Source organism: Glandiceps talaboti, chromosome 3 (assembly GCF_964340395.1).
Source record: "Glandiceps talaboti chromosome 3, keGlaTala1.1, whole genome shotgun sequence".
Lineage (NCBI taxonomy): Eukaryota > Metazoa > Hemichordata > Enteropneusta > Spengelidae > Glandiceps > Glandiceps talaboti.
The window spans coordinates 3,509,463-3,524,420 of record NC_135551.1 but is presented as its reverse complement, the minus strand read 5'-3'; the positions used below and the strand labels follow the sequence as shown (position 1 = coordinate 3,524,420).

The following is a 14,958-nucleotide window of genomic DNA, read 5'->3' as shown; positions in this document are numbered from 1 at the left end:
CATCATCATCATCATCATCATCATCATCATCATCATCATCATCATCATCATCATCATCATCAACATCATCATCATCACTATCTCCCTAATCATATATATAGCTTCACGTTTCATCAGCTCAGAAATTGAACTAAGTCATTCTTCAAAATTAAATCTTTTTACAAGATATTTTTATTACAAGTACGAAGGCTTTAACAAAAAATCAGTTTCAAAGTTAGCATTGCTACTGCATTTGACGATGATAAACAAATTGATTTGTGTTAGTATTAATCTTGGCAATGTTGAATATAGATTGAGTAGAGTAAGAAACTTCATAACTTTTGATAAAAATGCAGCTCTGCAGAAGGACAACAGAATTTCTAATCCAGGCAATGGAGTTCACTAACGTGCCCTGTTGATATACAAAAAGACAGTACATGTACAATTAGTGAATATTTAGCATCTATGTCGTACAATCAATTCAAACCACAATACAAGATCGTTGGCGGCGCTATCATATATATGTATATAATTCGCTCTAGTAACCGTATTGAGCACTTTTATGTGGTTTTATCAACACCCAGTCAATTATATATATATATATATATATATATATATATATATATATATATATATATATATATATATATATATATATCAGGTTGTCTGATGATCGCACTATGCGTGAAACTCCGAGTTACAACCAAGAAAGAGTTCCAGAACTACCAATACTATATATATATATATATATATATATATATATATATATATATATATATATATATATATATATATATATATATATATATATATATATATATATATTACCGTACATTAATTAATTAATTCACAAATTCACTGATTAAACCAATTTCACATAACTGCAATATACATATTTGTCGTATCGAGATTATTCGATATCCAGAAAGCTCTCGATGAAGGCCAAAACGCATATAATATATATTCTAAAGTAAGGTCACCTGAACATGACATCATTTTTGCTCTTACCGTGTTCATGTTGACCCTTGGCGCATAAACCATAATATTCTCCACTTTCTTTCATTGCATGAAGAGCTTCGTCAAACCAGTGTGAAACATTGCTGTCTTTACGGGTCATGACGTGGAGAGATCCATTGTCAAGACCGCAGACCAGACCTTCACCACCAAGATGTTCAAATCCATGTGCATCGGCTTCCTTAGCACTGAGATCCAACAGGAAGGCAGCATCCAACTGTAAATGCAGGAAAACTCGTCAGTTTCTATATTCCCTCTCAAGTTTTTGCCAAATTTTTCTGGGAATGGGTAATTAGCTGAACTTATCAGTATAAGCGGGATCTGGGAATGGGTAATTAGCTGAACTTATCAGTATAAGCGGGATGTGGATGTACTGTTTTCATGTATTCACATTACTAAGCAACTGCCAAGTAATAACATGTATACATATCACTAACAGCTGCATGTACCTTCAAACATATCATTGAAATATCGATGTACTATCAAACATATCACTGAAATATTGATGTACTATCAAACCTATCACTGAAATATTGATGAACTATGTGTTGGGTAGTAAGCTTTCAAAAAACAAACTTGACTCCCTTATATTGTCAAAGCTAGTTACCACTTCACTCTCAACAGCTTCAAACAGCTCCTTTCTTGTCTTGTAATAGTGAGTATGCTTTGGGTCAAGATGGACTCCTTCGTAGTGAGATTCGGGATGAGGATATGCCAGACAGTGTTCATCACTGAGCCAACCATCCAGGAAACCTGTAGATAAAATAAGACAAAGAATGTGAATCATAATACATGTATCTATTTGATCTATTATCTGTAAAATGTTCATCACAAAGGGTTTCTCCAGTCAATGCTAATATCATCTTTCTCTCCGATCTCCGATTCGTATCAATGGAGATACGTATCTCACTTTCTTAGAATTTCCAAGAATTTAGGTGATAATCTCAGTATATTTCCTCAAAAACAGATTTAGAATGACAGTAACTAATCTTGTACTTTTTGGCGGGAAAGAAACAGCGATATGAGTCCCTACGACTTGGCAGCTGAATCAATGTAAATTTGTAATAGTCTGCCTTCACTTACCAATATCATCTCCTCCAATGTTATGGGGATCGAATCCATGGGGATTTCCGTGTTTGGTGTAGAAATGAGCCTTAGTTTTGGCGATACCATAACCATCGCTGAAAGCTACAGAGTGCATACGTTCTGATGATCTTACCCAAGTAAGACAACCGTCGTACCAATGGTTCATCAGACCTATGAAATGCACAGGAGAGAGAGAGAGAGAGAGAGAGAGAGAGAGAGAGAGAGAGAGAGAGAGAGAGAGAGAGAGAGAGAGAGAGAGAGAGAGAGAGGTATCAATGTGATATTTATACAGTAGAAAACCGTTAAACTGTTAAACTGCTAGTGAAGTATTACTAGTAGAATAGACTGAGTCAAAGGTTCCTTAACGTGTTTACAGTACATTCTGACGTTGCATCTCCAATCGCAAATGTAGAGAACAACCGCATTTTTTACGATATCAGAAAATACATTAACTGTATAAAAAGTTTAATGTCAGTATTTCTTGGAATCACGTTGAAAATGACGTCATTGGATTTTGGATACATTATGTGTATACAATGACGTCATTGGATTTTGAATACATTCTGTGTATACAATGACGTCATTGGATTTTGGATAAATTGTGTATACAATGACGTCATTGGATTTTCGATACATTCTGTGTATACAATGGAGTAGAGTGATAACATTGCTATGGTGAGTATAAACCTATATAGGCTGTGATGTGATCTTCTACAACCAGCCTGAGTATATAGGCAATAAAGATGGCCACGTACCATCGCCAGCTCTGGAGTGTTCACCATGAACGTGGGTGTAGCAGTTAGATCCGGTGTCGTACATGACAGTGCAGTGTTTGCCAGCATGTTTACAGACTGTTGGGAGAAAAAGACGTGACTTAGTGTGCGAACAGTCTGTAGGTTTATATAACTGACATGGCAGCTGTTGTCAACAGACAATACTATTATTACTACTACTACTACTACAACTACTACTACTACTACTACTACTACTACAACTACTACTACTACTACTACTACTACTACTACCACTATTACTACTACTACTACTACTACTACTACTACTACTACAACTACTACTACTACTACTACTACTACTACTACCACTATTACTACTACTACTATTACTACTACTACTACTACTACTACTACTACTACTACCACTACTACTACTACCACTATTACTACTACTACTACTACTACTACTACTACTACCACTATTACTACTACTACTACTACTACTACTACTACTACTACTACCACTACTACTACTACCACTATTACTACTACTACTACTACTACTACTACTACTACTACAACTACTACTACTACTACTACTACTACTACTACTACCACTATTACTACTACTACTATTACTACTACTACTACTACTACAACTACTACTACTACTACTACTACTACTACCACTATTACTACTACTACTACTACTACAACTACTACTACTACTACTACTACTACTACTACTACTACTACTAATAATAATAATAATAATAATAATAATAATAATAATAATAATAATAATATTTGTTTCGATACAATAGGCCACCGGCCTTAAGGTATACAATATAAAGTTCAAATTAAATATTTTACACAAAAATAAAGTGGAGGGACACTATAAGGTTATATGTCGATGCAAATAAGAACTGTTTGTTGTCAAATGAATGAAACGAAATAACGTCTCCGCTTACCTGCCTCCACAATATCGAGACTGAAACCTTTCATGTGGTTGTCGTCATCTCTGAAATAAAGAAATTGCCATTAAGTAATAAATATAAAGAAGATTTTAAATTTCAAATTTCATGTTCAGAGTATTGTCTGTTTCATTTGATTTTTAACGTAAAACACAAAGGTTTTATGTGTTATATACCGACCGTGTATGAGATGAAATTTGTATGTGTTCTTGTTTGTTAGCTCCAGTGCAGTCCACTCTGATTTTTTATTTATTTTATTTATTTCTCGGATAACCAACGGGAGCTAGTCCCATTTATAGGCTCCTTTGGTTCAGTGTTAGTGCAGGAGGAAACCGGAGTACCCGGGGAAAACCTACATTGTTCAGTAGAGTCAAACTGAACGACTCTCTTCTTACTTACAGCATGATAAATTGAATCAAACCCTGAATGGGGTTCGAACCCTGACTGCAGTGGTAAGAAGTAAGTGGTTTAACACTCGGCGACCTACAAACCGACAATGTGATTTACGTAAATGAAAGAAAGAACAGATTTATGGGATGGAAAAAAAGTCTTGCAAAGACTAGCCTCTTTACCTCATTTCAGACAGAATGTTGTTGCAAATGCCTTATACTGTTGACAAATATATTTGTTGAATGTTTTGATATTGTTTTCACTTACAAGTATTCAAAAGCACAGTCACAACCCAGGGCAGCAGCGAATGTGTATACTCTGTGGCTTTCCTTTCTTGCTTTGGCTTCTGCAAGGAATCGTTCGCCCATACGTTTACCAAGGAGACGGAATAGAACCATAGCACGGGCCAGACTGCCAGTGGGACGCTGTAAGCCGCTCAGTGGTCCGAAGCCCTCTCCACCACCACCCATTAGTTTGCGAAGGAGCATCATTCTCAACAGAGGCTTGTCCGATAAAGGACCGGAGCCTTCACCCATTAACAGCTTTGCAAGAGGACCGTGTTCGGCATCCTCATCGCCGTCTCCGTCTTCTCCACCAAGTCCAACCTGTGATACGGATTCAAAAGGGAAGAATCTCATCAATACTCAGGCTGAGATCACTGATGGTAGACAAGGTGATGTGGCACATGGCATGGTGTAGTGATTAACGGATGTGAGATTTATATACACAATAACAAAATATTGGTGTAAGAATTTGTTATGTCAACATCTTAACAAGTGTAAGATCTAATGATAAAATGAGTAAAAAAAAATAAACACCCCGAAGAATTAGCAACTGAACAGAGGGATTAAAACACCAGGATTTGGAATATATAGTCCACCGTCTATGTACACCCTCCACTGTCTATGTACACCCTCTACTGGCTGTTCACCCCTCCACTATCTATGTTCACCCTTCACTGGTTATGTTCACCCTCCACTGTCTATGTACACCCTCTACTGGCTATGTTCACCCTCCACTGTCTATGTTCACCCTCCACTGTCTATGTTCACCCTCCACTGTCTATGTTCACCCTCCACTATCTATGTTCACCCTTCCACTATCTATGTTCATCCCTCCACTATCTATGTTCACCCTCCACTATCTATGTTCATCCCTCCACTGTCTATGTTCACCCTCCACTGTCTATGTTCATCCTCCACTATCTATGTTCACCCCTCCACTATCTATGTTCACCCCTCCACTATCTATGTTCACCCCTCCTCTGGCTATGTACACCCTCCACTATCTATGTTCACCCTCCACTGTCTATGTTCACCCTCCACTATCTATGTTCATCCTCCACTGTCTATGTTCATCCTCCACTGTCTATGTTCACCCCTCCACTATCTATGTTCACCCCTCCACTATCTATGTTCACCCCTCCACTATCTATGTTCACCCCTCCACTGGCTATGTACACCCTCCACTATCTATGTTCACCCCTCCACTATCTATATTCACCCCTCCACTATCTATGTTCACCCCTCCACTATCTATGTTCACCCCTCCACTGGCTATGTACACCCTCCACTGTCTATGTTCACCCTCCACTGACTGCTCACCCTCCACTGTCTATGTTCACCCTCCACTGTCTATGTTCACCCTCCACTATCTATGTTCACCCCTCCACTATCTATGTTCACCCTACACTGTCTATGTACACCCTCCACTGGCTATGTACACCTTCCACTGTCTATGTTCACCCTCCACTACACTGTATATGTTCATCTCTCTTGCCTAAGACTCGGAGCTAAGAAAGTACATTCGTGTGAATATTAACCCCTCTATGTACTATCTGTGTTCACAATCCACTATCTATCGTTCACAATCGACTGTCTGTGTTATCTATGTTCACCCTCCACTTTCTATGTTCATCCTCCACTGTCTATGTTCACCCTCCACTATCTATATTCATCCTCCACTATCTATGTTCACCCCTCCACTATCTGTGTACACCCTCCACTATCTATATTCATCCTCCACTGTCTATGTTCACCCTCCACTATCTATATTCACCCCTCCACTATCTATGTTCACCCTCCACTTTCTATGTTCACCCTCCACTGTCTATGTTCACCTTCCACTGTCTATGTTCACCTTCCACTGTCTATGTTCACCCCTCCACTATCTATGTTCACCCTTCACTGGCTATGTTCACCCTTCACTGTCTATGTTCACCCTCCACCCTCCACTGTCTATGTTCACCCTCCACTATCTATGTTCACCCCTCCACTATCTGTGTTCACCCTCCACTGGCTATGTACACCCTCCACTGTCTATGTTCACCCTCCACTGTCTATGTTCACCCTTCACTGGTTATGTTCACCCCTCCACTGGCTATGTTCACCCTTCACTGGCTATGTTCACCCCTCAACTGGGTGGTCACCCTCAACTACACTGTTTATGTTCACCCCTCCACTGTCTATGTTCACCCTCCACTGGCTATGTACACCCTCCACTGTCTATGTTAACCCCTCCACTGCCTATGTTCACCCTCCACTGTCTATGTTCACCTTCCACCGGCTATGTTCACCCCTCCACTACACTGTCTATGTTCACCCTCCACAGGCTATGCTCACCCTCCACTGTCTATGTTCACCCTCCACTGTCTATGTTCACCCTCCACTGCATGTATATGTTCATCATCTCTCTTGCCTAAGACTCGGAGCTAAGAAAGTACATTCGTGTGAATATTAACCCCTCGCATCCCGGCCTGGAAGGTGGCAAATTAATTAATGAATATTCACATCAAAAGTAGCATTTGTAGGAACATGTTGAACGATTCGAAATTATCCTTAATCATAGATATATTTTCCATTTGTACAAATTGTCCTCTCATTCCAATGCTGATATAGCCTTTACACTGATAATGAAAGACTGTAATATTACCATATCACATCCTATACTTGTAAATAAATAAATGGAAAGTTCTATACGTGGGTCACGGTACAGTTACAATTTCCCTAGAATTAAAGAACACCATCAAACGACAAAACGATGTCAAAATTTCTAATAAGCGAAGTCACATCATCTACAATGTTTGCGTTAACTTCTATTCTAGATATCAAATCCGACTGAGGGCGCTATATAGCGTTGTAACCATATGTATTTTGTGATACAAGACCCCTTCATTGCTCAGGGTACTGTCCACTTTATAATATTCGTGTAATATCAAACACATCTCATTACTGCCCAAGTGATAACACTGATTTCTTGGCTGAAGGCCAAAACTTGATGGCTGAGATCAAGTCACATGACAGGTCAAAGTTGTTCGACCTTTGGAAACAGTAACAGCCAATTTTCTGTCCTCGTCTAACCTTTGTGCCGGCTGGAGATTTCCGGCCTGGATAACACCTACTAAGGGAGCCTCCATAATTACAGGGGGGGGGGGTCAAGCCCAGTATGTTGCATATGAAATGACCCTCCCCGGATTCTGTTAAGCTAAAAAGTGACCCTCCATCAGTTTCCGTTCTCTAAAATATTACGCTCCTCCCGCCCTCCGTTCATGTATTTCAAGATACATAGTTTAACCTCGACTTCCTGTGGCATAGTGGTTAAATCTCAGGATTAGCAGTCAGGAGATCGTGGGTTTGAATCTCACCGGAGATATAGGTGATTTTTCTTTGACCCCCCCCCCCCTCCAACTCAAGGTGGGTGTTCTTGATGGGTAGACGAGCGCAAATTTGAGCATGAAACATAACCCTGTCACGTTGTCCCAAACCTGAATGGATTTCTGTAGAAAGTATGGTTGTGTTTATATTTGTACATGTCTACAGTAAACAGTCTGCATAAAAGAAAATTAATTCTGAGCACAAACAAATTTCATGGTTTAAATTCTGTCAGACATAAAAAGGGCCGAGAATCATTGGTAACAGTTGCTCCCGCCGCTGCAACCACACTGATTGCATTGGTAAGACTTGATCCCACCGCTGCAACCACACTGATTGAATTTGTGTGAAGGTGCGCACTGCATTAATTAATACCTGTGTTTGGAACTAATTGGTTGAGCTGAGGGCCAGAACTCCCAAAGACTCTGTCGATGCCAGGACTACCATGTTATCTCCAATATCTTACCACACTGGTTTTTACTCCTGTGAGACACACTCAACAAGTCACAAACCAAATGACAATTGATCCACTGCATAGTTGACAGCAGCGATTTGATTCATATTACAGTACAACGGTGCAGTGGGATTTAGAATTGGTGGCAGCGGTGGGATATCAAGATCACAAAATAATGCATAGATAATACAATGAGTCAAAGTGAAATGTGACCCTTACCATAAAAAGTGACTCCTCCCTAATCCCCCAACCCTAAGTCTAATATTTTATCAGCTATTATTAACCTTTGATGTGGTTTACAAAATGTCTGTCTGTCTGTCTGTCTGTCTGTCTGTCTGTATGTTTGTGTGTGTATGTATGTATGTATGTATGTATGTATGTATGTATGTATGTATGTATGTATGTATGTATGTATGTGTGTGTGTGTGTGTATGTATGTATGTATGTATGTATGTATGTATGTATGTATGTATGTATGTATGTGTGTGTGGGGGGGGGGGTGGGGGGGGGTAGGTATTCAATTTTCCTAACAATCCCAGCCCTTTATTTTCACTGTTTTACCCTTTTTTCTTTGTTTACTAATCTATCCATCAATTACGACAGTTTTCAATTTTTCGTTGAGAGTTGAAAAGATATTTGTAAACTTACCATTGCGTAGAAGTCCCCTTCTTGGTCACCTAATTCATCTTCAATGCCAATGTAGGCGAAGCCTGTAAGTAAGGAAATACATGTAATAGAGACTTGATGTATAATTTGAACATTGCCAACTCAGAGTACGGCATACTAAGTGATGATGATTGGATATGTCGTGACTGCTATTTGCATTATATATTGTACACGTATATACAGAGTGTAGTCGTGGGATATATACAGAGTGTAGTCGTGGGATATACATAGTTAAGCCGAAGGATATACGTAGTGTGTAGTCGATGGATATACGTAGTGTGTAGTCGATGGATATACGTAGTGTGTAGTCGATGGATATACATTGAGTATTTGAAACCCAAGTCTAGTATTTGTGACCGTTGACCAAAGCATGATTGCGTGCGAAAACAGTACGCGAATCTACAATGGCAGTCAATGGTGGTTTCAATATAAGGCCTAAATAAATTGTGCGGTTCCGATTACACTCAATTTTAGAATAGGTGGGGTAGATTGTTTTTTTTTATCGTTTTTTCACATGTGAGTGTCTAAGCTAGTTCAGGTAGCTATCTTTTCCTTTCTTTTCCATATGGTCTCTGTGTTATTGGTTTCTTCTCATCAGATATACAGCCATTACAGATTGGAAGAACATTTTTATATTGTCTTTTAAGTTGATGTCAGTTTCCACATGCACTACATCTCACCAGACGTCACAGTTTTCGATTTTATTTATTTTTTCTCGAATACGTAAAATATTTTTAGGGTCGGCGGTGAAAAACTATAGATGGGGGGGGGGGGTCAGATAACCGGAATCAAACATTTTTTAGACCATTATTCCAGACAAAAAAATACTATCCATTTTTGCAAACTACAAATTACTCTGCGCCTAGTTGACAACATACCATTATCTAGATAACGCATACTCAAAACCAGATTGCGAAAGTTTGACAAAATGTGGCTGGAGAAATGGAGTTTTGAAAAAATGAAACTAATATGAAACACGTAAAACTTACTGATAAATGTTGCATTGTCGTAGAATTCAGTGCTTAAATGAGAATTAATTTATCGAACGTGCAATAGAACAATTTTCTACTGAAAAAAAAAATTTAACATTGTGTTTTTATTGGATAGTATTTGATTTAAACTATGGTGAAATGAAAGATTAGGAATCTCTAGAAAAGAAGCTAAAATTTTTGAATAAATACAGTTATTGTACCAGGAGTATAAGTAAAATGCAAAAAGTGATATTGTTTCTGAAAAGCAGAGTGGTGTTTTGTGCAATACAGTGTTAGCCGCAAAAGCTATTAGACTTACCAGTGGCGGCGAAGCCAAGGCAGAGCAGTGCGATAATAGGAAGTCGCAGCATGGTGGTTGGATGTAGAGTGATGAGGGTCGCTACAGCACTCGATATACAGTAACCAAGTACAGCAGTGATTCACTTTGTTAATGTCTGAATTTTATTATATCGGGTGATCCCGATTAGAGATAACCAAGTTCCGTTGTGATCACCGGGGTCAGGGAGATGTGGCAACAACAATGGACAAACGTGTTAATATGTAACTTGCATGAAGAGTCATCCGATACTGAGGTCAATAACAAAATAAAGCCACCCCATTAATCTTGTTTTGATACGTTTGGGCCACACCATTATCTCTTAGTCAGCAGATCTAGAAATGTATTGCAAGGGATTGATATTGTGGGTGTTTTTTTTTGCAAACAGTTTGCCTCTCTTAATTATAATATTTCAACTACGATCAGTTTCTTACTTTAAAGTTCATTTTCAGCAAAATAAGTAAATATTTAGGTGATAATATATATATCATCAAACTAGGTTTTGTATGCTAAAGCTGCCAGTACAATACAGCATGTAGGCCTTCTCAATTTAAGTGATTAACATCCAGCCAATCACAGCGACACATCGCTTTTTCCTTTGACCAATGATAGGCTATCTTGTAGTCGCTACGAAATCCAAGCGATTCAAGTTAGGCCATTGTTGATGCCCAAATTCTAACGAAAGCGAACGCTGCCCAACAATAAACACTTTAAATCAATTTGATAATGTAAATTATTGCCACTTTCAAGAAGGTTTTTCTTGTCAACGGGGAAGTTTTTACAGAAGTTGTAGAATTTAAACAGGGGAACTTATACCCTTGCAAGAGGGCGCTATATTCGTCCCAAGTTTTTTCTTCTTACCTAAAAAGAGAATTCCACGCCCCCTCACTGATTGTAACTGTCAACTTTGTTAAAGATTTGTTACGGAAAGAAACATGTTCAGACACTATCATGTCCGTTTTATTCACAAACCAATTCAAACATGTCAGATTGTATGTTATCGCAATATTGACAAGTTATCGATCAGTCGTTTCCTGTTTTTAGGTGATTGTGTTTTCTGTTAACACAGTCATGATAAAAAAAAAGACAGCTGGCAAAATGCCTTTATTTGCTTCGATATCAAAATGTGTGTTAAGTTGTCACCTATAGTAGTATTAACTACGGCATTGTTGGTAAAATTTGCAGAATACAGTCATACGAAAACGTATCAAACATGGCCGGTCGATAGAATACATGTACGAGACAGTTATGGAAAGATGATGTTAGGATAGTGAACAAAGACAGAATTAAAAAAAAAAACATATTAGAATTGTGTAATTTCTTTGTTCACTTGTTGAATTATGTGTCACAACAATATTCTATCTGTTGAAATCTTTTTGAAAAGTTCGATGACATCACATAAACATGTTGAAATATTTTGCTATTCTCCCGCCAGGCGTAACCCGTGAAATCATGCGGAGCATCTGGTTCACACGATGTGGTTTGATTGTTTGTGTCTCTAGACATCAAGTGGAAATGTTTATTTCTGTTAAGGTCAAGGCTAACACTTGTAAGATTCTGTAACCCTGACATGTACAACTCTTAATTTCATATATGGTGCCAAATTGGTTTCCCCAATCTTGTCATCAAGCCAACTTTAAGGTCAAAACTATTGATATGATTACGATCGGTCAAAACAGATGCTTTGGTTTAAGTTAGTTTGAAAACAAGTTTGTGAGGTCAAGTATTGTTCATGTTTGTGAGAGTCAATGTGTTTGATATCACGTGTTGAAAATCGAAGCATTTGTCTTGTATCACTCAGCAGGCTATGCGAAAAATAAAGCAGCAACATTATATCACGATTTAGCAGTGATTTTGTAGAAATGGGTTGACTACGATAAATCTACTACTGGAAGTCAGGGTTTGAAGGGGATTGCAACGAATTTGCGTCGCTGACTCACTATGAAGCCATTCTTATACTAACAGCCAGACCAATGTATATGCATACATAAAAGAGATAGACTACATGGTCTTTAAAACTCTGTGAAATGCTACATTAATAAATATATGTAAAACTGTAGGATTTTTAAGATACAAGGTATATTTCAACTAAACACTGTGCATAGTTTGGCAACCGCCCTCCTTCATATTACGACTCAAATACAGTATTTTTGTGTTTATGTGACAGGGTTGTAGATGTATATTCCTAGCTATAACTATATATAACATTAAATTATCATAATTCAATATATAATATTTTAAATTTATATATTTAAATAAAATTACAGTAAATTAATAACATTTATTAAATTTATATATATTTATAGTTAATGAAAGGTATGAAAATGTGAAGGAAAAACTATATTTTGTTTAATATTACAGATAGTTTGCTTACTATCTCAAATGTTAATTTCAGTCATTAATCTGACTGACTGACTGACTGACTGACTAGCTGACTGTGGCTAGCTGACTACTGACTGTTTGACTGTGGCTGGCTGGCAGGCTGACTAACTGGGCTGGCTGACTGTGGCTGACTGACTGACCGTGGTTGACTGCTGACTGTTTGACTGTGGCTGGCTGACTGTGGCTGGCTGGCTGATCGTGGCTGACTGCTGACTGTTTGACTGTGGCTGGCTGGCAGGCTGACTAACTGTGGCTAGCTGTATGGCTGACTGACGGACCGTGGCTGGCTGACTGACTGACTGACTGACTGACTGACTGACTGACTGACAGACAGACAGTGGCTAGCTGACTGACTGACTGACCGTGGCTGGCTGGCTGGCTGGGTGGCTGACTTACTTACTTACTTACTGTGGCTAGCTGACTGACTGGCTGACTGACTGACTGACTGACTGACTGACTGACTGACTGACTTACTCGGACGGACGGACGGACGGACGGACGGACTGACTGACTGACTGACTGACTGACTGACTGACTGACTGATTAATTACTTGTTACTTGACTGACTGACTACCTGATATACGAGTAAATGTCTGATTGACAATGTTAACTAATTAATTTGACCAATTAAAGATTGAACAATGTGTATCTACATTACGATATTGTGATTTTGTTGTTGTTCATTACAATCATGGCGATGTATTGTACGTCAGATATTAACACTGTTATTGTATTGGTACTGGTTTTACCAATGGCATTTTAGATATCAGTAGTTAGTCTTCTTTCCATCACCCAATCAGATGTTTGACTTGTGTTGTTCGGTCAGTGGGGAATATATTGATAACAATAAACAACGGTTTTTCCATGTTTAAATTAATTCATATTTTTAAAAAATGTGTAATTCACGTTTAATACGTAAATTGTGTTCGGTTGTTTTTACGATATATGTATTCTTATTATCTTACTGTACATATTTTGTGGTGAAGGATGTGGCCATGAGATATTAGGCTGACATTGGTTAATTTACACCAAGGCTGACATTGGTTAATTTACACCAAGGGCAAACAATAACGACAATGTGTATAAAAAATCAATCACTCGCAAAACTAAAGCCGTGGTTTCTCGCCATGAGTCAGATTTATACATTGGATACATAGCAACAATTAACCTAATGATCTTAAACAATTTTATCAAATTATTTTCATGTAAAAACGATTTTTTTGTAATTACTAAAGAATTAGCATTTATGATTTCTTTCCATCCTTAGCATTCATAAGAGGCCATAGCAATGATCTTTGTGGACATCATGGCCACATTGTAACATAACATATATGAGTAAACATAAAATGATAGCTAGTGCCTTGATATTAATTTATTTCTAAGTTGAAATCAGTCGAGAGTTCTCAACCCGTGACACCTCGGATTTCAATATTTGGCTTTGCTAGAAGGTTAATATTTAACGAGTAGTGCCCGGCGACACTGTTCGAACTTGAACCAACTGCTTAATTCCAACAGTGCTTCTTTCCCGGGGATCACCATGGATACTCCAAGGTTTTCTATCTATTTTGCCCTGTTTTTACTCTTTCAAGGTAAGAATCTATCGAATTTCTCGTTAAATATATATAAATGCACTCTTTAGTATTCCTCAAAGTTGTTAAAACTCTGTTGCTGCATAGCCCGTGTTTTTCAAAACATTCATAGACATAATTATAAGTATGAATAAAAAACAACTTTCTGATAAGCACGCAGATTTTTTGTCGTAACGGTTATTTCAGGGCTGGCAAATTTGTTCTTTTTTCGTCAAGGTATTGTGCACTGTTTGGCTCATTATGTAGGTCGTAAGGCAAATCTTAAACTTAAGGTACAACGTGTCTCTCTTCATAGATTAGTACATATATGTATCGTACCAGAACGATAATCATCTTAACAACCAGAATATGACAATGAAGTACCCTTGACGAGTTTGTTCAAATCAAGGTCCATCTAACTCGATGTCGATACTAATTTAGAAACTAGCACAACACATCCACAATTCCTTTCAAATTTCCAATTGCTGCAGCTCATCCTAAGCTGATGAGGCAGGCGTAATACTGCCACTCATCTGTCGTGACGATGACGTCATTACAGCCGTGTGTATAATATTGTATTTTGTGAACATAAACTGGAGCATAACATCTGTGAAACTAAATTATTACACTCTGTTTAATGATCTTGAATTAAATGTTCTGTTTTGTTCAAAATGTTTTAATTCGTTAGTCTATGGTCTAATGTCATTAATTATTGGCCAATGGATTGAATGACTGGCTGACTGATTAACCCTG

General features: G+C 38.1%; 1 protein-coding gene across 1 annotated transcript; it reads right to left on the bottom strand.

The window, feature by feature from the left end:
• Nucleotides 1-239: 239 nt before the first annotated feature.
• LOC144432949 (uncharacterized) lies at nucleotides 240-10,293 on the bottom strand. The gene is made up of 9 exons (XM_078121261.1): nucleotides 10,238-10,293; nucleotides 8,930-8,991; nucleotides 4,445-4,782; nucleotides 3,785-3,834; nucleotides 2,835-2,930; nucleotides 2,077-2,250; nucleotides 1,601-1,746; nucleotides 988-1,210; nucleotides 240-391 (listed from the first exon to the last, which is right to left on the bottom strand). Exons 1-9 carry the CDS (start codon nucleotides 10,287-10,289, stop codon nucleotides 360-362), a joined length of 1,173 nt encoding a protein of 390 aa, XP_077977387.1. The 5' UTR covers nucleotides 10,290-10,293; the 3' UTR covers nucleotides 240-359.
• Nucleotides 10,294-14,958: the final 4,665 nt, after the last annotated feature.

What these genes read in the sequence shown, in the direction of transcription:
- LOC144432949 (XM_078121261.1), bottom strand. Translation starts at nt 10,289, where the DNA reads ATGCTGCGACTTCCTATTATCGCACTGCTCTGCCTTGGCTTCGCCGCC. An exon ending in CCTTGGCTTCGCCGCCACTG is followed by an intron (nt 8,992 to 10,237) that starts GTAAGTCTAATA and finishes CCTTACTTACAG; the next exon opens with GCTTCGCCTACATTGGCATT. An exon ending in CATTGGAGGAGATGATATTG is followed by an intron (nt 1,747 to 2,076) that starts GTAAGTGAAGGC and finishes TTTTATCTACAG; the next exon opens with GTTTCCTGGATGGTTGGCTC.